The sequence below is a fragment of the Barbatula barbatula genome (genome assembly GCF_947034865.1).
Source record: "Barbatula barbatula genome assembly, chromosome: 1".
NCBI lineage: Eukaryota > Metazoa > Chordata > Actinopteri > Cypriniformes > Nemacheilidae > Barbatula > Barbatula barbatula.
The window spans coordinates 27,623,532-27,647,503 of record NC_136766.1 but is presented as its reverse complement, the minus strand read 5'-3'; the positions used below and the strand labels follow the sequence as shown (position 1 = coordinate 27,647,503).

Below are 23,972 nucleotides of genomic sequence, written 5' to 3'. Positions count from 1 at the left end.
AAAAGGAGATAAAATTTAGATAATAGTGAAAGATTTTTGGTTATAGACAATATATCTTGGAAAAATATAGAAAAGACTGGAAGAGTGTGGGAAACCTGTTGTTAAAAAAAACAGAATACAATATAGTGTTCTTGGGAAAGGAAAGGAGTTGGAATTTATAGTAATAGAAGTTTTGATTGCAAAAGGAAATGTTAAAATTATTAATTGATTACTTTTAATTATTAATATAATTAATATTAATATATGGTGTGGAGATTTTAATGCACATAGCACATTAATAGGATAACTGCAATGATGGGAATGGAGCAGTGATGGAAGAGTTTATGAATATTTAAGATTTAGTATGCTTAAATTATGGAAGGGATATAAGGATAAATGTTAGAACAGGCACAGAATCAGCTATTGATATAACCCTTGTTACTTGATGTACTTGCTGGTGTATGCTTGTGGGGGGTATTTAGAGAGGGTACTATAGGATGTGATCATTACCCTATAGTAGTAGAAGTCAATTTAAGTAGGCCTATAGAAGAATATAGTACAGAAAGAGTGGAATTATTTTTTTTAAATGCGGATTGGGAGACTTTTAGGTACATTTGTGATCGAAAATGGAACTCCTCAAAGATTGATGGGGCAATCTGGAAAATAGGAAGGAACATTGATTTTATTGTTAAAATATTACAGGAGGCTATTACAATAGTTGAAGAATGGTCATTTAGGTGGGAATTTAAATTCTCAGTTGACAAGACAAAGATATTGTTTTTTACAAGGAAAACAATTGGAAGTGAGGTAAAGTTAAAATTATATAATCAAGAACTGGAAAGAGTTAAACATTTTAAGTTTTAAGGGTTGTGGTCTGACGAAATAATTACATTGGCGATGCATATCCAGAAAATATTGGACAAATGTAAGAAAGTGATAATGAGGTGTTTAGTAAGAAGTGAGCATGGGGGCAGATACGATGGCATTAAAGGCCATATGGGTTTATTAGATCAGTATGGTTTTGTGGTGTATGGATCAGCAGCAGGTAAGTCTATTAGAAAGTTAGACAGTGACTTTTTAATAGACAAACTTCCAGACAACATCATGGAGGGATTGAAAAATGGAGTTGTCTTGTGCAAGCTCATTAACATCCTTCAGCCCGGCTCCATGAGAAAGATCAATAACTCACCTCAAAACTGGCATCAGCTGGAAAATATCAGTAACTTTTGTACGAGCCATTCAAGAGTATGGACTGAAGCCACACAACATATTCGAGGCCAATGACCTGTTTGAGAAAGTCAATCACACTCAGGTGCAATGCACTCTTATCACCCTGGCCGGAATGGCTAAATCTAAAGGTTTTCACTGTAAATATGATATTGGAGTAAAATACACAGAGAAACAGCAGCGTAGATTTGCTCCTCAGAAGCTGAGGGAGGGACGCAATATCATTGGACTGCAACGTCAATGGGAACCAATAAGTTTGCCAGTCAGAAAGGCATGACATCATATGGCACACGGCGTCATCTTTATGACCCTAAAACAGGAATGGAAAATCCTCTGGACCAGTCGACAATCAGCCTGCAAATGGGCACCAACTTGGTCATGTTGACCAAGTATGAGCAGCTTGAGCTGTTTTCTGACACCACGACCTCCAGTCAGTGCTGAGTACTTCAGTGACTGACGCTTCATGGGCAAAAATGGGAGGAATATTTGCCATTTTTGAATTTTTTAAGCACTGGCTTTTCCAGCTTTTAACTTATGTAGTTAATTTTTTTGGTGTGCCATCCTCCTTCAAGTGCATGGTCCAGATTTTATGAAAGAACGCAGATGAAAAGCATGGAGGTTTTACTTACAACACCTCATAATATTATAGAATGGAAGTGGATTTGGTCGCCTCCCCAGCTGTTGTGGTCTATGTAATCATAAAACTATTTTGATTGGATTAAAGGAGAGGAAGTCCACAGGCATCATTGCGAAGGTTCGATCAAATCAACAGATCCCTAAAGGATGAGTTTATCACCAACCAACAAAGTGATCGAACTGAAGAAAAACAAGACATATTTATCAGAACAGATCAAAAAGATTTTGACAGATCTTTGTTATTCAGCTTTCATTTAATCTAATTTAAATAAAACGAGATCATGGTTAATTTGACCTACAATGCATCATTACAGTACTGCAGATGTTTCTTTGATGTTTGAACCCATTCTTTCTATATAGGTCGCATATCTGCAAAAACCATCCTGATATCCAAATATGGGTTGAACTCTGCCAGGGAACAACTAAGAATATAGGGATTTACCCCTAAGCCTAGCCTAAGTGGTATCTGTAAAGTGTTTGGACCCGAAAACTGTCTTACTGGGGAAAATCACCTTTGAGTTTTTGATTTAGCATACAACTTTCACGTTGACTTCAACCAAAGTATTAATCAATACAGCGATTGTTTTTGGGTGAAGGTGGGCTGACTCTCTTAAATTGAAATTAAAATAAATTTTGTGGAGAAAGCCAAGGATGAACATTATGGTTTTCTAATGCTAGGCAGGTTCTGACTGACTTGTGTATCAAGACATGTTAACTCAAACCGACCGAGTTGAATTTCAACTTATGTACCTATGTATACACATTTGAATGAATAAACTGATTCTTTAAAAAAAGGCTACAGTGTTTTTCACCTATAAAACAGGAAGATTTAATTAAACTTATTGCAACATCTAAACCTACAACTTGCTTATTAGACCCCATACCAACTAAATTATTAAAAGAGTTACAACCTGTTGCAATTGAGCCCATTTATAACATTATCAACTCGTCAATTAATCTAGGCCATGTCCCAGGACCCTTTAAGATGGCCGTCATTAAGCCTCTAATCAAGAAACCAAACTTAGATCCAATTGATAGACCGGTTTCAAATCTCCCATACCTGTCTAAAAATATAGAAAAAGTAGTGTCCACTCAGTTGTGCTCTTTCTTAAAAAATAACGAAATACACGAAAAATTTCAGTCAGGCTTTAGACCGCATCATAGAACTGAATCTAAAATTACAAACGACCTGCTTATAGCATCAGATAAAGGTAACATTTCATTTTTGGTCCTGTTTGACCTTAGTGCTGTGTTCGATACCGTAGACCATAACATACTTCTAGATCGCTTACACAATTATACCGGTATTGAGGGAGAGGCACTACAATGGTTCAGATCTTACTTGTCAGACAGACATCAATTTGTCCATTTAAATGGGGAATCATCAAATCTAACGCAAGTAAATTATGGATTACCTCAGGGATCGGTTCTGGGACCTGTGCTGTTCTTCATATACATGCTGTCCCTCGGAAACATTATTAAAAAACATGGAATTAGCCTCCATTGCTATGATACTCAGCTATATATCTCATCAAGACCAGATGATTCCTCCCAGCTATCCAAACTGGCAGAGTGAATTGAAGAAATAAAACATTGGATGACCTGTAATTTCCTTCTTTTAAATTCTAATAAAACTGAAATATTACTTATCGGACCAAAGACACACAAACCGAACATTTCGGATTATAAACTGCAAGTTGACGGATAAACTGTTACTCCAACAAATACAGTAAAAGATCTAGGTGTTTTATTAGACAGCAATCTGTCATTTCGAAATCACATCTCAAATGTCACAAAAACAGCCTTTTCCACCTAAGAAATGTTGCCAAGTTACGAAATATACTATGTGTTGCTGACGCAGAGAAGCTTATTCATGCATTTATGACCTCAAGACTTGACTACTGTAATGCGCTACTTATTGGTTGTCCTGCATCATCAATAAACAAACTACAGTTTTTTTCAACTTTTTTTACCAGGTCCAGAAAATACGATCACATAACCCCAATTTTATCAACCCTTCACTGGCTACCCATTAAGTATCGTGTTGACTTTAAAGTTCTTTTAATCACTTATAAAGCCTTAAAGGGTTTAGCCCCTACCTACCTAACAGAGCTTCTATCACACTACAACCCATCACGCTCTCTAAGATCTCAAAACAAAGGACTTTTGATAATACCTAGAATTACTAAATCCACCAAAGGGGGTCGAGCTTTCTCATACGTAGCGCCTAAACTCTGGAAAAGCCTTTCTGATATTATTCGAGGATCAGACACACTCGCCCAATTTAAATCTAGATTAAAGACGCATCTTTTCAGCCAAGCATTCACTTAATGCAAAATATGCTAAATAAACCACCAGGAGATGCTGACATTAGATATTATTTACTAGGTCTTTTTTATAAAGTTAAACTATTCATGTTCTGTGTTTTACCTTTTTTGGGGGGGTTTTTCGTTTTTCCCCTGTAAAGCTGCTTTGGAACAATGCAAATTGTGAAAAGCGCTATATAAATAAAATTGAATTGAATTGAATTGACAGTATACAGCATCAGGTATTGAGATAATGTACAGGAGCTATAAAAACTACACCAATTATCGCACTACAGGTAGAAATGGGAGGAATGTCATTAGAAATTAGAAGGTTACAGTTATTGGGCTAATTTGCAAGGTCACAATCAAGAGCATCAAACATAAGACACTTTAAAGCCTAGTTGGGAAAAAGAGAGGTGGAAAACAAAAGGCTTTTGGATGGACAGTAGAGAAAGCAATAGAACTTAAAATGAATTAGTTAAACGTTAGAGCAGCAGTACCGTTACCAGTAATAAAGCCTTGGTTACTTTCAGATGCAATAGTAGATTTTAAATTATTAGAAAAGAAAAACAAGGAAAAGGAATGTAATTCATGTAATGCGCAGACATATATTAATGAGTACCACAACTATGTTCAGATTTACACAGATGCATCAAAGAGTATAGATAATAAGATAGGAGTTGCTTTTATTGTTCCAGAGTTTCAGGTTTCAATAAGGAAAAGGATCAGTGATGAGTTATCTGTTTATACAGGGGAAATGATTGCACTATTATTAAGATAAAACCATTGAAATCAGTTTTCATTTTTATGGGTACCTGCACATATTGGTATCAAAGGAAATGAAATGGCAGATAAGGCAGCAAAAGAAGCCATTAAAAACAATGATATTAACATAAGTGTTAGTATTACTAAGAATGAAATCAAGAGTATTATTAAGGAAAGTTTGAGGATAAGGTGGAAAAAACAATGGGATAGGGAGAAGAACGGTATGTGGTTTTACAGAATTCAAAGGAAAGTCGGATGGATGAGAAGTGCAGGAAAAAATAGAAGAGAAGAGATAATAATATCAAGGATGAGATTTGGACATACAAGACTAAACAGCACACTTTTAAAATGGGTAATCATGTGAATGATTGTGTGACTTTTGTGGGCAAGAAGAAACTATGGAACATGTTATGTAATACACCATTTTGATGTTTGTCAACCGCCAATAAAACCTTAAAGAAAAAGACAGAATACGGAAAAATCTCAGCAGACTTCCATGAATGCGTGGAGCTACGAGTGGGCCTGGGCCAACCCAGATTTACTGCTGGCCCACCCAATTTATTAATTAAATTTGTATAAATTAAATAATAACATTTGAAATGTTTGTTTATTAATAGTAATATCCTAATTTGATTAAGAATGTGCTCACGTGATGTCAGGTTACACTGCGCGGCAATATCGCTGTCTGTAGAGTCTCTTTCAATGATCATGTAAACATGGCTAATTAACCATGAGGCAGTTTAAAAAAACACATCTAGACAATGACACCGAAGAAACACACACCGAGGCACCTGGAAGTGAAGGTGAAATACACACACAGGAACATCCAATGAGTCGATTTCTAATGGAAGCATTTGTGCTTCAGCCTCCACTGATATTCTCACTCAGCCAGCTTCCGAAATTAGCTGCTTCTCCCGCCAAAGATGCGCCGCATATGAAGGGCAGCAGACACGTGCTTATATTAACAACATTAGTGCAGACACACAGAGTAAAATGACACACAACAGTAAACAAAATGCAGCAATATTATAGTATTTGTATCTGTCAGTCTGTTTACTGTTATAAGTCTCCAACGTTTCGATGAGAATAGTCATATTTTATGGGACCATAACGTTTTTATATACATTTAGCATTATTGATCAGCATTTAAACATTTGTGACCCTTTGAAAACCCAGGTTAAAGACTCATAATCTAATAAATTATAAGATAACCATCGTCAAAGATTAATTTCAAGCATTCATTTCAATCTTTAAAACGGCATTATGCGGTCAATATTGAAGATATTGCTGTTATATTTTCACAGAATATTCTGTAGGATGCTTTTATGTAGACATCAGTAAAATAGTTTTGCTGGGTGTTCACAAGCAGGGTCACTGAGATTTTGTGTTGAACAACATTCTAATTGGGAAATTATTTAAAGATAGAAGTAGTTCTGGTATGAATGGCATGGAAAGGCTAATTTAGTCAGTAACTGATACGGGGGTTGCGAAGCCCATTATTTTACCCCTGTGTGGTGTCCCTTTTCATTTACATCTGAAGTGGCGGAGCATATTAAGGATATGCAGGTGAGTGGTATCATACAGCCTTCCTGTATTCCGTAAGGAGCCCCTGTGGTCCTGGTGTGTAAAAATGGTCCATAGTTCTAAAAATTAACAGTAATTTGATCCAGATAAGTATAATGATCATAATCAATTAAATTTAAAGCTATTTATTTCCCTTGCAAAGGGTGGTGGAAAATATTATTGTAATCAAAGCTCATGATTGTAATCGAAGCTCATAGTAATTCTTACAACTTTGTTGGAGAATAGTGTTTAAATAATACTGTTCCTCATTGAATCCCATACAATTCGGTAAATGACTATGTGGTCAAAGTAGCAGAGAGGTTGTCTACGGTAGCGGAGGCTGTGAAAATTCACCACATAAAAGCTTCAGGACGACAGAATCTGTATTTTGATCTAAAAATTTCCCATCAGTGCTATACAGAAGGAGAGTTTTTTTAAAATACAGCGCGTAAACGAGGGGGGTGTTCGAAGTTACAAAGGCGTTTTGTGGGCTCTTTTGTTGTTCTTGAGCGTGTTACGGATGTTTTGTATCGAATAGGGCCACAAGAAAAGGGCCCTGAGTGGGTTGTTCATTTTAATCGTTCTCAAGCCATATGTGTCTAATTCGTTTGCAGGGGTACAAGAGTGGCAGAGAGGGAAAGGGTATCGAATCTTAACCTGGTCATGGCTGGGTTTCCAAAACACATTTGTATCACTAGGTTGTTCTTAAGAATGACGTAGCATTAAGACGGTTTCGGGAAACCCAGCCATAACTGTTGCTTACTTTCTGTTCGCTCCCTCTACTGAATTACCCTTTAGTTGTAATAAACTGACAACAACAATGACTGTGCTGTTAAGAGAGCGCTTAAAAATAGGATTTATCTTTTTTAGACTAGAAATGCAAAAATTATAATTTTGTGTTTCATACCTGCCATTAACATGGGTTTAATTTTAGCTCCAATTTCAGATGGATGAAGACAAATTTAGTTTCAACAATTTGGTGCGCTTTTTAGACTTTATTGCCACTGTCCGCCCAAAAACAAAGTTAGAACAATGTACCTAGCCTATATTTTCAAAATGTACTCCATTGTGGTTCATTATAAATTACTTAAATCTATTTCAGATTTTTAAGTTAAATAGTTCAATAGAGCTGTTGAAAATGAGAGTTAAGATAAACTTTGATCTCGCTGCCAGGCGGTGGTCTACGTGATACGCAGGTACATGCCGTATACCCACTAGAGGGAGCCACTCATGAAAGCCTTGTGAAAGTCAGGCTAAATACACTGCCAGCAATCTAGAAGTGCAACTGGTGCTTGACAAAACTACACAAATGTTCATTGTTAAATATTATAGTTAACTATCAATTTCAACAATAGGCATAACTTACACTCATAAGTGTGACCCAGTGTGTGAAAAGCATCAGAGTTTAATTTTAAACATTTATTTCAATGTGATTTACTGTAAGTCTTTGACATGGCCTCCAAAACAACACTGCAAAAAATAACTTTCTTACTTAGTATTGTTTTCTTGTTTCCCAGGAAATAATAAAATAATCTTGAATTGAGTGACTAAAACAAAGGTAAACCTTAATTCAAGATTCTTTTTCTGACCACATTGGCTGATTTATTTGCTTGTTTTAAGCACAAATTCACTGAAATTTCATATTTTTTTCTTATTTTCATAGGTCAGTTTTCTCATCAAGTAAATACTTCTTGATTCAATACTTTTTATACAGTTTTACGCTGTTATTGGAGGGCCGAGTAAAAAGGGGCATTGATGAGCACAATCATTATGCATTAACACATCGACCTCGACTGGACAATTAATGGGAAGTGTACAGAAAGCAGTCAACTGCTCTCAGATCAGTATATACAGCAGAGTCAATGTCTCATGAGATGCAAACTGTCCCATTTTGTGTCGGTACTGTCCTGCATATAATATAGGTCATGCTGAATCAAGTTTAACACCCTACCACACATTCTAGATTTGTTCACACAGTCTAATCACAATACAATTGTAATGTAAATTCACAATAAATAGTTTGAACTGTTATATTCATGGTCTCTGCAAAGTTTTGATATTAAGGTTTATTATTTTAGATACTTTCTAGAGTATAAAGCTGTGTGGCTATGTGTCTGAATTCATAAAAACCACAAGAACCACAGAATCAAGTGCAGCTATGCGTTAAGTTTGGTTGTGTTTTAACTTGACAGGTCTAATTAAAATAAGCAAGAGTATAATTCCATCTGGGTAATAAATGTCTAACAACATCCACCTGTTGCTAGCTGGTTAGGTAATTTAACAAGTCTAGAGATACATTATGCTAATCACAAGAGGGGCGGAGCCATCCTGATTTCCAAATGTATAATATTTTGATTCTTGGTTGCTAACGCTTCATGGAAACTTATGTTTGGCAATAATGGGGTTGTGGCAAGTTGGATTTGGCTTGGGGCTTGTTCTTGCAGTTGCCTTGTCTGATGCACAATGGCGGGGAAGAGCAGCTCAAGCGCAGACACCTCGTACATTTAGGCATCGGTCACATATGGAAGTTCCTCAACAGAGTGAAACTAGGATGCCTAAGTTTCCCCAAACTAACAACCCCATGCTTGTGCCACAGAGATTTCCTTCTCAGTTTCCAATGCAGACTCCTGGTATGGTTGGTTTAAGGCCTGGGCAAGATCCTGTCGTTGATCAATCAAAACAGCTTTTGCAGGGTCCGATAGAAAAACTGACGTGGACTTTTCCAAGACTGCCAGAAGAACCGGTACAGCCTGGGATTCCTTTTGAGCTGAAGTCCCCTGTTTCTCCAAATAGTGTAGGGGCTCAGTGCGGTGAGAATTCAGTGTATGTGGAAGTGATGGAAGACTTCTTTGGGACTGGAAAACCATTAATGGCTTCTGGTTTTGCACTGGGAGGCTGTGAACCAATAGGGCAGGACAATAGTGCTCGAGTGCTCATCTTTGAGTCAGAACTGCATGGATGTGGCAGCATGTTAACGGTGAGAAGTTTGAGCCTCTACTTGCCAAAGGTGTTTAGGTTCTGAACTCTTTGAAAACATTCTTGTTTCTTTAGGTGACCGAAGATGAGCTTGTTTATGCCTTCACCCTGGTCTATACTCCTCAAGAGGCTTCAAATGGTGTTCCTATTGTCAGGAGTAGTGGTGCTGTTGTCAGTATTGAGTGTCACTATCCAAGGTGAGGTTCTGAGTTCAAGATGGCTGTATACTCATGCGTGTACTAAAAGATTTTGCGGTTTGTGGTGACCTACTTTTTCTATAATCTATAGAATGCATAATGTGAGCAGCAATGTCCTGTTACCCACTTGGGTACCATATGCAGCTACGAAGGTCGCTGAAGAGGGGTTGGTCTTCTCCCTCAAGCTTATGACTGGTTTGTATTATACAGCTTCAGCTTTTAATGTAGTTTCAACTGCATTTTGTAGACCTTGTCTTATGTACTTGAAACAGATGAGTGGCAGTTTGAGAGACCCTCAAACCAGTACTTCCTGGGTGACATTGTGAATATTGAGGCCTTTGTGAAGACGTACAACCATGTACCTCTCCGTGTGTTTGTGGACCGTTGCATTGCCTCTGCATCCCCTGATGTGAACTCTGACCCCAGATACTCATTCATTGAGAATAATGGGTAAGACATGCCCTGAAACACTTCTAGGATAGGCTGGGTAAATGGTCATTTAACTTGTTTCTTCACCAGGTGCCTGGTTGATGCCAAGTTCACCGGCTCGAGCTCTCGCTACCTGCCTCGAACACAAATTGAGAAGCTGCAGTTTCAGCTGGAGGCTTTCAGGTTCCAGCAAGTGAACAGTGGGCTGGTATGTATTTGCCTTCATTTGAATTACATTAAAGTGCACCGTTTGAACCCTGTTGTCTTTGCAGGTGTACATCACATGTATTTTGAAGGCGGTTCCTGTAGCCACTCCAACAAATCCTGAGCAGAAGGCTTGCTCGTTCTCCCCTAATGGGTATGTTAACCAAAATAGTCTTCACTGGGTCCGCAGGGTGACATTTACCATTGAGGGTCTATCTTTGTTTGGCAGGTGGGTGTCTGTAGATGAATCTGATCAGGTGTGTGGCTGCTGTGACTCAACTTGTAGCAGTAGTGCAAGCGATCAGGTTCTTGGAGGTATGGGTTTACACATTGACAAACTACTAATTATTCTGATAATGGTCTTTGAAGTTTCTCACTACTTGTCTGTTCTCCATAGATCTACGGTGGGAGCAGGTGTCTGTTGGGCCCCTCAATGTGAAGGAATTTGGCTTCGGTCGACTGTAATTTAAAACGGCTATGACATCAAGTGATGAATAAAACTGTTTTTAAGTGGTAGTCCTTCAAGGAGTGTTTATTGGATTTGCCGTTTCAAGCTGAAAAGTTTTTAATGTTTGCGCATACAGAAAAACGAACCATCAACTTTTTTTCTTTTTGTTATATTGTCTGGAATAATCAAATATAAGAGGCACAGAGGTCTGTGTATCATCTAAGGCTCCATTCATGTATTAAACGTGTCTGAAAACCAGACTGTTGGTGCTTGACAACACATTGATGCACATTGTTTGCCTTGATACATATGTCCACTTAACAAGTGAACAAGAGAAGGGGTTTGGTAATAGTTCAGAGCATGTGTGTTGCTGGCCGGCAGGAATAAAGGGTGACACACTGACTCATGCGGCATCGTGGACTTGTCCTGTGCAACATTTTCAGTGGGAATATCGTAAAGAGAACCCATCTGATTATTGTGGTGGATGGGATGTTTGTTTTCATGTTTGTATATCGTAGCTGGGTGGCGTCCAAAGTAGACGGATGTTCATGCCGGAATCAGAACGTTGTGACATACTAGTCTCATTGGACTAGTGAGATGGGTACGAAGGGTTGTATATTCGGGGATGTGGGTTTAATGTAATTATAATAGATGTTTGTTTTCCTTTGCAGTACGGAAACCGCTATTTCGGCTCTGTGAGGCCTGATCGTTGCTGTTATTTTTTTATTTGTATGGGGTTTGTTTTTGGTTTCTTTTGATGTATGATGTTTCCTCTAATCCTAGTGTTATTTTTGTTTGTTTTCTGTTGAACTCCAACTGTGTGAACATTTTTTAACCGTATGTGCAGTGTTTAACTAGGGTATTCTTTTGAAAGTCATGTTATGATTTGCGTGTATTTCTTTTGTTTTGCGTGTATGCATGTGAAAGCTCATCTCTGCTAAGGTAATTTGGGGACCATCCTTGTGCGTAGCCTTTGTGTGAGTGCCACCAATAAATTCTGGCAACTTTTACCTGAACCTGTTTCGTGTAAGAGTATTCATTGAAGGGTACTGTAACATCCACTTGCGCAAGGATACGTAACAATGTCGATTTGTGTCAGAAACACTGAAGCACTGTCTTTTGGAACATTGGTGGATTTGGTGCAACCCGGAAATATTAAACAAAAGGAGATCATGAAAGCCTTGTGAAAGCCAGGCTAGAGAGACTGCCAGCAATCTAGAACTGGTGCTCGATAAAACAGCACAAATGTTCATTGTTAAATATATTTAGCTTTCAATGTCAATAATAGGTTCGCTAAATTCAAAACAATATTTCCAAAACTGGTAAATTATGTTGCTTGTGGTCTCCCCCTCAAAAACCTTTTCACAGGATGAACACAAAACACACAACCAATGTATACATTGTTTAGAACATGAATTCATAAAAATGTGCCAGTCCAGCACACACACAAAAAATATTCGGCCTCAGCATCCCATCTTTGGTAAATTATCTGTTCCATTTTTGTGCAAAGAAAACACGAATGAAGCACAGACAAAAAAAATATTTTCCTAATCTCTTACCCCTTCATTCCCCAAACGTTGCATATTGTTCCCCTTTACCAACATATAGGTACTGTAGAGGTACTTTATTGTTACAATTAGTAACGCTGTTAAATCTGTTTAATTATCTAAAGTGTTACCATTATGTGAATACTCTCGTGACAATTTGTGACTGGATGGACACTTTAAAATGGGTATGAATGTATTGCAGTTCTTCTGTTTTATGTGAGACCCAGCAGAGATCGTATGTTGGCCTGAACAGATGTGGGCCTACAGCACACCACAGACCTCTCTACACTGTGACTACTACAGTGTTATCATAGCAAAGCTGAGCACCTGTGAGAGTGGAGTTTTTGGTTGTAAAATCACACAAGTGCATCGGTAAATTTGAAGTCACTAACAAAATTGTTTTTTATGAGGAACCATTCCTATCTCTTTTTCTCACCAAATAAGTTTCAATTGGTCAAAGTCTTTAGAGGTGCACAAATCCTAAAACATTTTCTCTTTGATTAAGATATTTGCTACAGATTCGACTCTTACAGGTGCTCCGTATTTTTACAACAAGATGTAATACATGGGTGTGATAATTTGATTTTTTGCAATTCCAAACCACATCAATCGTTCTACCATTCATTTTGTATATTATAATTTTTAAGTGATATAATATTGTTAACATATTGTTCCACTGTGTATCATCTATTTTCTACAATCTGGCAGTCAATTTTGAGAGTTTATTTTAACTTAATCTCCAACACTGAAAGGTCTTTGACTGCTGGTCCCTTAAAGTCACCATTCAGTGAAAACATCTTCATAAATTATGTGTGCGCGTGTACACAGTCGGTACAAAATAACATCACTAGTTTTATTCTTGATTAAATATTGCTCTTAATTTGTGAAATTGAGACTGTTTAGCCTTACTTTACCTCTTTATAGGTATTTGGATCAATTACTTTGCTATATTAGTCTTATGCAGAAGTTTGTATACAGAAGATTTGAATGATCTAAAGATTTATTTTGTGAATGTATATTTTGTATAAATAATGCATAGCTATGAATTTGATGTTTAATAAATTATTACATATCAAGGCTAATATAAGTATTTTCAATTTGTTATGTAAATTTTAATAATAGTTAAATAATTCAAAATCAGTACAAATAATATTATTTCAAGCTCCAATTTGAGAACATTTGCACTTACCCTAAGGATCTTTTGAAATAGACTATTTTAGACTATTATCATCATTTATTTATTATTAATAAAGAATAATGTAGTTACAAGTTGTTTATGAACAATCCCTTTCATTTTATTAACACAGTATTTTACATGTATGCATTTTGGCTCCTTATACCTGGAAGAAGAAACAGCTTTCGTCAGACAATTGTCGCTTTATATTGCACTGTATCGCTCTCGTTCACTTCAAGCATGCCGCTAAGTGGGAAGGACGGTTCTGTGGATGAGTAAACGCTGTTTCTCATTTTGCTCTGGTACAGTCGAAGCTCAGCTGCATAGCCCTCAAAACTGTCTTCCAAGGTTACCCCATCCACATCGACTCCACTGTCCAGCACAGGAGAGTTGTCTTGGGTTGTTGAGTTGGGACACTGTTTCGCCTGATGGTTTACCGGTGAAGTGCATGCGTTTCTTTTCTTTGTACCTTGAACAAGGAGTTTGAACAAAAGTCAGTCAGGTACATACAGTTAAGTTCAAAATAATTTAAGTGATTAGAAAAAGGTGATTAGAGAGGAAAAACATATAAAGAAGTGCAGAAAATGATAGACTGCTCAGCTAAAATGATTTCAAATGCTTTAAAATGGCAAGCAAAACCATAAAGACATGGAAGACAACGGAAAACTACCATTCGAACGGGTCAAAGAATAGCCAAAATGGCAAAGACTCAGATCCAGGGTGATCAAAGAAAGTCTGATGTTACCTGTGAGTACTGTAACAATTAGAAGATCCCTATGTAAAGCCAAGCTATCCGCAAGAACCCCCCACAAAGTTGAAAAAACAACATGTGGTGAAAAGGTTACAATTTGCCAAAGAACACATTGGCCTAAAGAGGAATGGCACAATATTTTGTGGACTCATGAAAGCAAGATTGTTCTTTTGGGGTCTAGGGGCCCGCAGATAGATTGTCAGGCGACCCAAAACACTGAATTCAAGCCACAGTACACTGTGATATGATATGGGGATGTTTCTCATACTATGGTGTTGGACCTATTTATCGGATTCCGGGATCATGGATCAGTTTGAGTATTAAAGAGGTCATGTTGCCTTGTGCCGAAGAGGAAATGGCCTTGAAATGGGTGTTTCAACAAGACAAACAACCCCAAACACACCAGTAAGCGAGCAGCATCTTGTTTCCAGACCAGCAAGATTATTAGACCTTAATCCAATAGAAAACTTGTGGGGTGACATCAAAAACTCTGTTTCTGAGACAAAACCAAGAAATGCAGAGGAATTGTGGACTGAAGTGCAATCGTCCTTGGCTGGAATACCAGAAGTTGGTCAACGCCATGCAACACAGATGTGAAGGAGTTCTCAGAAACTGTGGCTAAACAACTAATATTAGTTCAGTGATTCACAAGAACGCTAAATCTTCAAGCATTTTTCATTTTATACAGTAAACGTTTGACTTTGTAAAGAAAAATGCAGACAATGCGATTCTAGTAATAACAATAATGCTACTTTTTTCTTCATGTTTTGATTTAGAATAGAAGATAGATGTGCAGTGTTACCATTGCATTTGTCTATTGAAATAAAAGTTATTATAAGGACTTTGAGCTTTACTCACTTTATTAAACACGCTGCTATTATTTTGAACAAAAATGTGCATAATGGTTCAATGGGGAATAACACATGTTTTACTTAACTCTTTTAAAGGGATAGTTTTCATTAACATTTTTCAAAATATCTTCTTTTGTGTTTTGCATAAAGAAAGCCATACAGGTTTGAAATTAAGTAAATTAGTTAATTATGACAGAATTTTCATTTTGGGGTGAACTATCCCTTTAACTAAAAATTATAATAACCACTTGCTTATTTAAACCTTGGTTTTTGATCATGTACGTCACATTTGAAATTGAATTCTGTACATAATACTTGAATACTGGATAAACATGAAATTAAAGATGCAATCCTTGCTTTTCTAATAATTAAATATCAGTTATTCACTAAGTTAAAAAATAAATCTGCATTTATTTCTTACTCTAATTCGCAACAGCAAACTTATAATAATGATTTAATAACTTACTGTAGCTTTCTGGTATGATAGGAAAGATAAGGACGTCACAGATAACCTACAATTTTATGTTTCAAAAAGAGATGGCGACCTAGTTCGAGGCAAGTTAGTAAGTTGTCATGATTCTGCCTAATCTTGTCTTGGTTTTCTGGTCTAGGGGCAGAATCATGACAGACCCACGTGTTTTATGTGGAGAGAAACAGATTAGGGTCAATCAGGACATAATATGTGTTCTCTCCAGTCTCGTCATTGGCCCCGCCCCTCTCGTTCCTAGTATTGCTTTCCTCCTGTGTCTCATTACCCACACCTGCCCATTGTTATCTCCTTTGTTAGTTTTCCTATAAGATGCCCTCATGTCTGTTGTCTTGTGCTCGTTCGTTATACTTGTACGTTTACTTGTATGCGGTACACGGTTCCTGTTCTTGTCTCCTGCCATGTTCCCTGGTCATGTTCTTAGTCTAGGTCTTTATTTGTTATTTCTAGTTGTTTAGGTTTGCCCCCCTTGTGGGAAGTGTTTGGTTTCAATTTTGTATCTTAGTTTTGTTAGTGTTTCCCCCCATCGAGGGTGTTTTTTGTTGGTTATTAAAGTCTGTGTGTTAACCCCTTCACCAACGCTGCCTGCAATTGGGTTCTTCCAACACAGTTCATGACAGAACGAACGAGCCATTACTGAACCCAGCAGGCAGCAATGACCTCACGGTCCCGGAAGCCTCGTCTTCTCTGCGGCGTCCAACAAGGGAATACTGACTTGGAAAGTTATTTGGGCAGGTTCCTGGATGTCGCAGAGGAGATGGTCCGGGGTGAGGAGGAGCTGGCGGTGCTATTTAACGCCGGTCTGAGGGACCCTCTTTCGCCAGCGGAGATGAGATCGCTGAAGCCGTTGGAGTTTGAGGATGTGTGGAGGTGCGCCGTCGCACGCTCGGAGCTCAGGATCTCAGGCCAACTTGACTATTCATCTCCGCTGGCCGTAGTTCCAGAGGGTCGTGCCCTGCAGATCGGGGTTATGGGCAGCACCACACCACCTGCTCCACCACCTACAGCCTCCTCACCCGCAGTCAGCTTTGGTGGCAAGCGTGGGAGACGGGAATCCTGGGGGTCCTCGTCCGAGGCCTCCAATCCCGAGCCGCCCGTGCCCTTCTCATCATTCCTTCAGCCGACCACCAGGCGGGTGGCTCGGCTGAGGAAGAAGAGGCAACGGAGGGCGGTCTCAAGTCCGGTGGTCCCGTCCAGTCCGGTGGTCCCGTCCAGTCCGGTGGTCCCGTCCAGTCCGGTGGTCCCGTCCAGTCCGGTGGTCCCGTCCAGTCCGGTGGTCCCGTCCAGTCCGGTGGTCCCGTCCAGTCCGGTGGTCCCGTCCAGTCCGGTGGTCCCGAGTCCGGTGGTCCCGAGTCCGGTGGTCCCGAGTCCGGTGGTCCCGAGTCCGGTGGTCCCGAGTCCGGTGGTCCCGAGTCCGGTGGTCCCGAGTCCGGTGGTCCCGAGTCCGGTGGTCCCGAGTCCGGTGGTCCCGAGTCCGGTGGTCCCGAGTCCGGTGGTCCCGAGTCCGGTGGTCCCGCCTGCACCCACTCCAGTGTCAAGTCCTGTTCCTCAGCCGGCCTTCCAGCCGGCCTCAAGTCCTGTTCCTCAGCCGGCCTTCCAGCCGGCCTCAAGTCCTGTTCCTCAGCCGGCCTTCCAGCCGGCCTCAAGTCCTGTTCCTCAGCCGGCCTTCCAGCCGGCCTCAAGTCCTGTTCCTCAGCCGGCCTTCCAGCCGGCCTCAAGTCCTGTTCCTCAGCCGGCCTTCCAGCCGGCCTCAAGTCCTGTTCCTCAGCCGGCCTTCCAGCCGGCCTCAAGTCCTGCCCTGCCGGCCTTCCAGCCGGCGTCAAGTCCTGCCCTGCCGGCCTTCCAGCCGGCGTCAAGTCCTGCCCTGCCGGCCTTCCAGCCGGCGTCAAGTCCTGCCCTGCCGGGGACTTCGCGCCCTCGAGCGCCGCCCCCCAGGGTGTTCCCTAAGTCTCCTGGGACTCCGCGCTTCCGAGCGCCAGGGACAAGAACTGTTCCCCCATGTCCCAGACCCGTTGGACTTCCTCCCATGGACTCTTTTGTTCCCCCCATGAACGCTGTTGTTCCCCCTCCCCCCCTCCCTTGTTTGTTATTTTTATTATGTCACCCCAACCCCTTTGTAATTCTTGCTTGTCTGCCCTTAGTTTTGTTTACCATGTTTTGTTGGTTGTTGTCTGTTTCCCAGTCGGTCTTGTCTTGTTAGTGTTCTCCCTTGGTGAACGCCAGGGGGCGTTCATTAAGGGGGGGGGTTCTGTCATGATTCTGCCTAATCTTGTCTTGGTTTTCTGGTCTAGGGGCAGAATCATGACAGACCCACGTGTTTTATGTGGAGAGAAACAGATTAGGGTCAATCAGGACATAATATGTGTTCTCTCCAGTCTCGTCATTGGCCCCGCCCCTCTCGTTCCTAGTATTGCTTTCCTCCTGTGTCTCATTACCCACACCTGCCCATTGTTATCTCCTTTGTTAGTTTTCCTATAAGATGCCCTCATGTCTGTTGTCTTGTGCTCGTTCGTTATACTTGTACGTTTACTTGTATGCGGTACACGGTTCCTGTTCTTGTCTCCTGCCATGTTCCCTGGTCATGTTCTTAGTCTAGGTCTTTATTTGTTATTTCTAGTTGTTTAGGTTTGCCCCCCTTGTGGGAAGTGTTTGGTTTCAATTTTGTATCTTAGTTTTGTTAGTGTTTCCCCCCATCGAGGGTGTTTTTTGTTGGTTATTAAAGTCTGTGTGTTAACCCCTTCACCAACGCTGCCTGCAATTGGGTTCTTCCAACACAGTTCATGACAGTAAGTATTGTGGCTTTGAATGGATTTGCTTTCAAAATTGTCTCTTCGATAACTGGTAAGTACTCAACTTGAACATTACTAGCAGAGAGCGTTTGGGAATTTAAGCTCTCCCTATTTTTCATAAACATTTACTCAGTAACTTTTAATCAAAGCCACTGAGTGCAGCTGTGAAACATCAGAGGTGACCTGGCCCTCCGGGCTGAGACTGATTTCTCCAGAGGTTTTTTTTTCTCCATTTATTTATCATTTGAGTATGGATTCCTCGCCACAGGGCCTTGTTGGCTTGCTCACAGATATTATTTTCTAGAATGATCTTGCTTGTTCTATAAACACCATGCACTGTGCCGTGTTTTACCATTCCTGTGTTTTTCTGTTTTTCTCCTGTAAAGCTGCTTTGGAACAATGCACGTTGTGAATTGGTAATTCAAATAAATTGAATTACCAATATTTTTTAAAACCCGTCGAAGTAATGGCCATCTAACCACAAGGTGGCAGCAAGTTCATTTTATAATTAAACAAAGCCCAAGCTTAACTATAAAAAGGTGTCTGTACAGGAAGTCATCAAAGATGCGTTTTACACCAAAACGTTTTGGGGGACTGAGACACAAACTTTTGAAAACAGGTTTTAAATAGCACGTTTTGGCAAACGACACCATTATCGTTTCTGTGTAAACTCTAAAGGCGTGCGTATTACGGGGTCTGTCGGCATTCACGTGTATTCCCCAAACAGTAATGGCAGCATCCATGCTGCATGTTTGTGCCGCCTGACATACTTCTTATCATTTCTTCAGCAAAAAGTAGATTTACTGCACCACTACAACCAGTGGAAACATAGTATTTATATGCAAACTACTATAAACACACATACACGGCGACGTGTATTAAAAGCGCCTGTGTCAGAAACAGCCCCCTATACCCTAATATAGTGCACTATTTGAGGGAACAACCATTTTTGGTGGTGTCCGAATCCATAGTGGACATTATTAAGTGCACTCATTCTATTCCATGATGCATCATAATAATCTTTGATCAGTGAGGGTCTTTGTATAAAATGTAATTCAAGCTAGCATGGACTAAAAACAAGAAGCAGGGTAGAAAATTGCGAAAAATGTATAAAATAAAGAAAGTAAGAAAGTAGCAAAGTTGCAAGGATGTCAGACACAATCACAGGGAAGTCTAGTGTGATTTTACTATAGCATTTATTAAATCTAAAGAGATTCACACAAACTAAACATGATCAACTACAGAGGACTCAAGGAAAGAGGATGTAAAAGCATTCCAACAATGCGATTTGTGCGATTTGAGAGTACAAATGGATAGCTCTCAAATATTCAAATGTTTTCATTCACAATTTTATTGTGAAATACTATCAGTCTTTTTTTGATTCAGCATTGTTGAAGACCATTGCGAGTAATTATTAGATGGTTAGGGGCACACTTCCACAGACAGTATAAAAAATGAAACAAATATATGAGAAACAGGTTTTTAAAATGAACAACACTGAACAGAACTTAATGTACAACCCCTCAAAACACAGTAAAAATACATATCCTTAATACACCTATATGTAAAATAATTCCAGTAATTAATTTACGTCACAAAATAATCTACCAAAACTTTGTATACAAATTTTGTCTCCTGAGGGAAAGACCATTCTTTTATATTAAAACATTCAACACAAACATACTACATCTGTAACACAAGTTATTTACATTTTGACTTTTTACTTAAGGGAAATTAGCTATTGAGATTTGTTGTGATAAATTTGCTTTTGCACAGGAGAATTTGTAGTGTTTTCTAATATTCTAATAATCCATTTACAACCACCACCCAACATACGCACACAAACATACTCACGGCTAGTCAGGTGGGAGAAATACCTGGGCTTGGTTGTCTGTGTACACAAGGTGGTGGAGTGAAGTTGGCCTCAGGCAGGCTGCCTTCATAAGGGGAGCTTAATGGAGTTGGAAGCAGGGTGGAGTTTGGGCTGGTGATATCCCCCTCCCCCACCAGAGTCAGATCGCCCAGCCCTTCCTCATCTTGATTCTGAGGACAGAAGGAGTGTGAGATGGGGGAGAGAGGGGCAGCGAATGGGGGAGATTCGTGGGTGGGTGAGTGGGGATGTCTATGAGAAGAACTGGGTTTGGGGGGTTGGGGAAGAGTAATGGTAGTGGTATGGCCGGGTTTGTGAGAGGTGGGTGTGGAACAGCAGTGAGGTTGGGGCTCGGAATGAGGGTTTATGCGGAGAAAGTCTGGAAGCACAAGGTCTTCTTTTCTCAGCAAGCCTCTTTGGTCATCGACCCGACTGCCCTGAGCACGACTGAGTAACTCAAACAATTCTAGGAAAAAAGAGGGAGTTAAACAGTAAGAACATATATAGCAATTAACTTAACGTTTTTGCCAATCATAAGGAACCAGTCAGGAAAATAAATTTGAGTTAGCTTGCTATGGGAGATAAAAGTGTGCGATTGTACAGCTCATTATACAAGAATATTTGACCGATCTAAACCAGTTCATAAACCAAGTATTCCAGAGATCTGTCTAATGAATATGTTAAGCAGCATCAGAGAACGAATATTTACCCTCAGTTTCATCTAGGTGATTGTTTTTGCCTTTCTTTCTATCTGACGCTCCTGGCTGAGGATGTTTGTCACCACCAACTCCTTTCAACAGTTTCCCCTTTGAGCTGTTGTATCTCTAGAAATGCAGCAAAGACAGATATAGGATAATCCTGGGCTTTACTCATCCTCCGACCATGCCATGTCAGTGACATTGTTTCCTCAGTAGAACAGTTACATTTTTGCTGAATTAGTAGTCCTTGGTGTTTCGTCCACAGTTTCCATGTCTTTAAAAGTCCAAAAAGCATATACAGGCATCTAGATGTCCTTAAGGCAGTGCTACTCAAACCATTTTGGTCACGCCCCTCTTAAGCCATTAAGATTTTTATTGTGCTGCCTCTAACTTGTTTTTGCACTTTTAAAGACCAGAAATCTTACATTTCTACCAAAGAAACAATGTCAACTACATCTTGGATGGCCTGAGGGGGAGTGAATTAACTCCAAATTGTCATAAGTTGGCTTTTTTTCCTGAAACTGACAAATTACGAATTACAAATGATCCACTGTTTGTCCGATATCTAAAAGGCATTCCCTGTTCAGCACTTAACCACATGTAGATCATACAAAAACTTGAAACAAATAAAATTATAGAAGCTAGCACATGCACATGACATTTAGAGGTATGAGTCAGAAAGGCCATCTCACAGTTTCAATAACTTAAGTCATCTCACCTCTCTTGTCAGGTCTTTCTTGGTTGCTGGTGTTTTAGATTTGTCTGTTGGAGGAGTATAACAAAACAGTTACACAAAAGAATGTTGAAGCAACCTTGAGCAAAATTACTTAATATTAGAGGAGAGAACACACAGTAAATGATATCAAATTGAACTGAATTGAATTGAGTTGACCTTTGGCTGGATCAGCCCTCTCTAGTACAACTCGTAGGCCATCAAGGTTGGATATTGGCACTCCGAGATCAAGAATGTCCGTCTCTCCACTCTGAACACAAGAAAAGTTTAAAATTCAGCACAAAAAGAGCATTCAAAACATATTTAGGAATGTAATATTAAGGATAGGACCCATTTAAATTTCACGTTGACTTTCATGTAGATTAGTATTGGCCTCGTTGTTCAACTTAAATTAAAGCACCACTTTGTCACTTTTTTGGGTTAAAGATAAACAGAAATCAATTATTGATCAAATACATGCTTAGAAACAAATTTTTAGGATAATGCAATGTTAGTCACTTTGGATAAAAGCATCTGCCAAATGCATTAATGTAAATGTACATAGACTGATCAGTGTTACAAATGATTGACTTATTTTACCCCAATTCCCAACGGTAAGCTTTTAATAATGATTTATAATTTCCAGGTCAAAAACTACAAAGGAGAGGAACCGGCCAGTTCACCATGTGTGCGGATGATGCGGTGCTGTGAAATGCGGAGAGTTGTTCAAGCTTAGAATTTAAAATGTTATCTAGACAAACTTCTGAACTGCAACTTTAACATCTTAGCTTCATGTGGGCTACTTACATAGTAAGGACAATTTAGTCCATCACAGTTTGTTCACAAAGATCTACTTAATATGGTTTTAAGTTATTGCTAAAGATCTGTGCACTTAGATATATGTTCATAAAGCACTGGGTAAAAATAAACCAGCTGTAGAGCAAAGTGGTTTTGGCTTCTGGTAAGGCATTCGTTTCTAAACTCTGCTTAGTGCTGTATTCCATTAACTTCTGAAGGCTGACTCAGAGGACTGGCTTTGACCACCATCTAATGTTTAAAAGAGGGAAAACTGCAGTAGAGAGTTAGAGTGCCTTATATACCACATAACTCCACACCCTGTAACAGCTGCTCATCAGGTGCACATTTGCAATAACACATAATGGAAAGAAACTGAACCTAGATCATAAATTAGAACAATCGCCTTATTTAGACTTTTTAAACTGAATTCCGATCTGACATATGTACAGTAAACAATGCAAATATACAGTAGATCCAACCATAAATAATCAAGGTTACCAGCAGTAACTTACTATTCTGGCCACCAAGTCTCCAAGGTGGAGTCCATACTTGGCTACCACAGGTCGCAGAACCTCCGTCACAGGTTTTGTTGGTTTTGCTTTCAATCCAACCGATCTGTTAATGGGAACCAGGTCCAGTCTGAAAATAGCAGACAGGACATAACTATTTATAAGAAACCGCCAACCAAGCCACAATGTTTGCAAGAAAGATTTCACAATCAAACTAAATTTGAAGAAAATGTACCTGAACAAAGTGCGCTTCTCAAGACGAAGGTTTCGGGAACTAAGAGTAATACTTTCTTGGTCCAACACCAAAGGCTAAACAAGGAACAAAGAAGTACAAGAATAAACAGGCAGACATCACAATTACAAAATACACATAAAAGAGTTAAAAACTCATAAAGGTCTAATGTCCCTCTATACCTTCTCTCCTCCTGTGAGGAAGAGGTCGACAGCAGCCAGGTTGATGTGCTGTGTTTGACAGAGCTCCAGCAGAACCTGCCTGATGGAAGCACCCTGCCGTAGAGGAACACAGCAACTGGAGCCATCCGGCAGTGTTACGGTACACGTTTTTCTGCATCTCTCTCCATCCTTCTCCCAAACAGAATCAGAGGTCCTCAGCTCACACTGCTTTCCGCATTAAAAAACATGTTCTATCATCATCAATAATGAACTTTGTGTTGCCCCAATAAACATACATTTTCAACGGTTTAATCAAAGAACACACAGCCTCTTTGTGGCTTATTGATTTATTATCATTTACTGAGACAGCTTGGCCATGAACAGCTGTGACCAAATGTGATGTCCAACTTAGGGGTCTTTGTTCTATTCAAATATTTTTGGACTCATTAATGACTTTGCATACTGTACATATTGCACAGTTCTGCTTGGAGTGTAAACTGAAGTTTAGCTTTGACAAGAATTGAATGTCATACTCTGCCGAAAAATGAAAACCTGCCATGAACTACTCATCCTCAAGTCGGTCAACAACCTTAGGACATCTGTTTGTCTTTGGAACGCAAATTGAGATAGTTTTGAAGAGGTCCGGGAGCTTTCTGACACCAC

At 39.6% G+C, this 23,972-nt stretch overlaps 3 protein-coding genes across 5 annotated transcripts in view; 2 read left to right on the top strand and 1 right to left on the bottom strand.

Moving 5' to 3' along the window:
* Positions 1–1,071: 1,071 nt before the first annotated feature.
* On the top strand, positions 1,072–1,647 carry LOC306901635 (calponin-1-like; the record flags this gene model as incomplete). The annotated part of the gene is given in 3 exon segments (XM_079469541.1): positions 1,072–1,203; positions 1,205–1,444; positions 1,447–1,647. Coding segments are annotated over 3 exon segments (561 nt in total). The 5' UTR covers positions 1,072–1,083.
* Positions 1,648–8,746: 7,099 nt separating this feature from the next.
* LOC306894072 (zona pellucida sperm-binding protein 3-like) lies at positions 8,747–11,744 on the top strand. The gene is made up of 8 exons (XM_079456306.1): positions 8,747–9,453; positions 9,528–9,649; positions 9,741–9,844; positions 9,922–10,099; positions 10,169–10,286; positions 10,351–10,436; positions 10,512–10,597; positions 10,680–11,744. Exons 1-8 carry the CDS (start codon positions 8,875–8,877, stop codon positions 10,745–10,747), a joined length of 1,341 nt encoding a protein of 446 aa, XP_079312432.1. The 5' UTR covers positions 8,747–8,874; the 3' UTR covers positions 10,748–11,744.
* Positions 11,745–13,551: 1,807 nt separating this feature from the next.
* The window catches only part of rgs12a (regulator of G protein signaling 12a), a 44,840-nt gene continuing 34,419 nt past the window's right edge, over positions 13,552–23,972 (bottom strand). The window contains exons 11-18 of one of the 3 annotated variants that reach the window (XM_079470589.1): positions 23,331–23,534; positions 23,152–23,225; positions 22,920–23,046; positions 21,790–21,880; positions 21,616–21,659; positions 20,909–21,023; positions 20,207–20,665; positions 13,552–13,920 (exon numbers count right to left, since the gene is read on the bottom strand). In XM_079470589.1, the coding sequence (XP_079326715.1) occupies positions 13,640–13,920; positions 20,207–20,665; positions 20,909–21,023; positions 21,616–21,659; positions 21,790–21,880; positions 22,920–23,046; positions 23,152–23,225; positions 23,331–23,534 (1,395 nt within the window). In that variant the 3' untranslated portion in view covers positions 13,552–13,639. Of the gene's footprint in view, positions 13,921–20,206; positions 20,666–20,908; positions 21,024–21,615; positions 21,660–21,789; positions 21,881–22,919; positions 23,047–23,151; positions 23,226–23,330; positions 23,538–23,972 lie in introns of all 3 variants that reach the window. The other 2 variants (XM_079470588.1, XM_079470590.1) reach the window with 2 other exon arrangements.

Excerpts from the sequence above, each read along its gene's own strand:
- LOC306894072 (XM_079456306.1), top strand. The coding sequence starts at position 8,875 with ATGGGGTTGTGGCAAGTTGGATTTGGCTTGGGGCTTGTTCTTGCAGTT. Across the intron at positions 10,287-10,350 it reads AGCAAGTGAACAGTGGGCTG|GTGTACATCACATGTATTTT; the intron begins GTATGTATTTGC and ends TTGTCTTTGCAG. Across the intron at positions 10,598-10,679 it reads AAGCGATCAGGTTCTTGGAG|ATCTACGGTGGGAGCAGGTG; the intron begins GTATGGGTTTAC and ends TGTTCTCCATAG.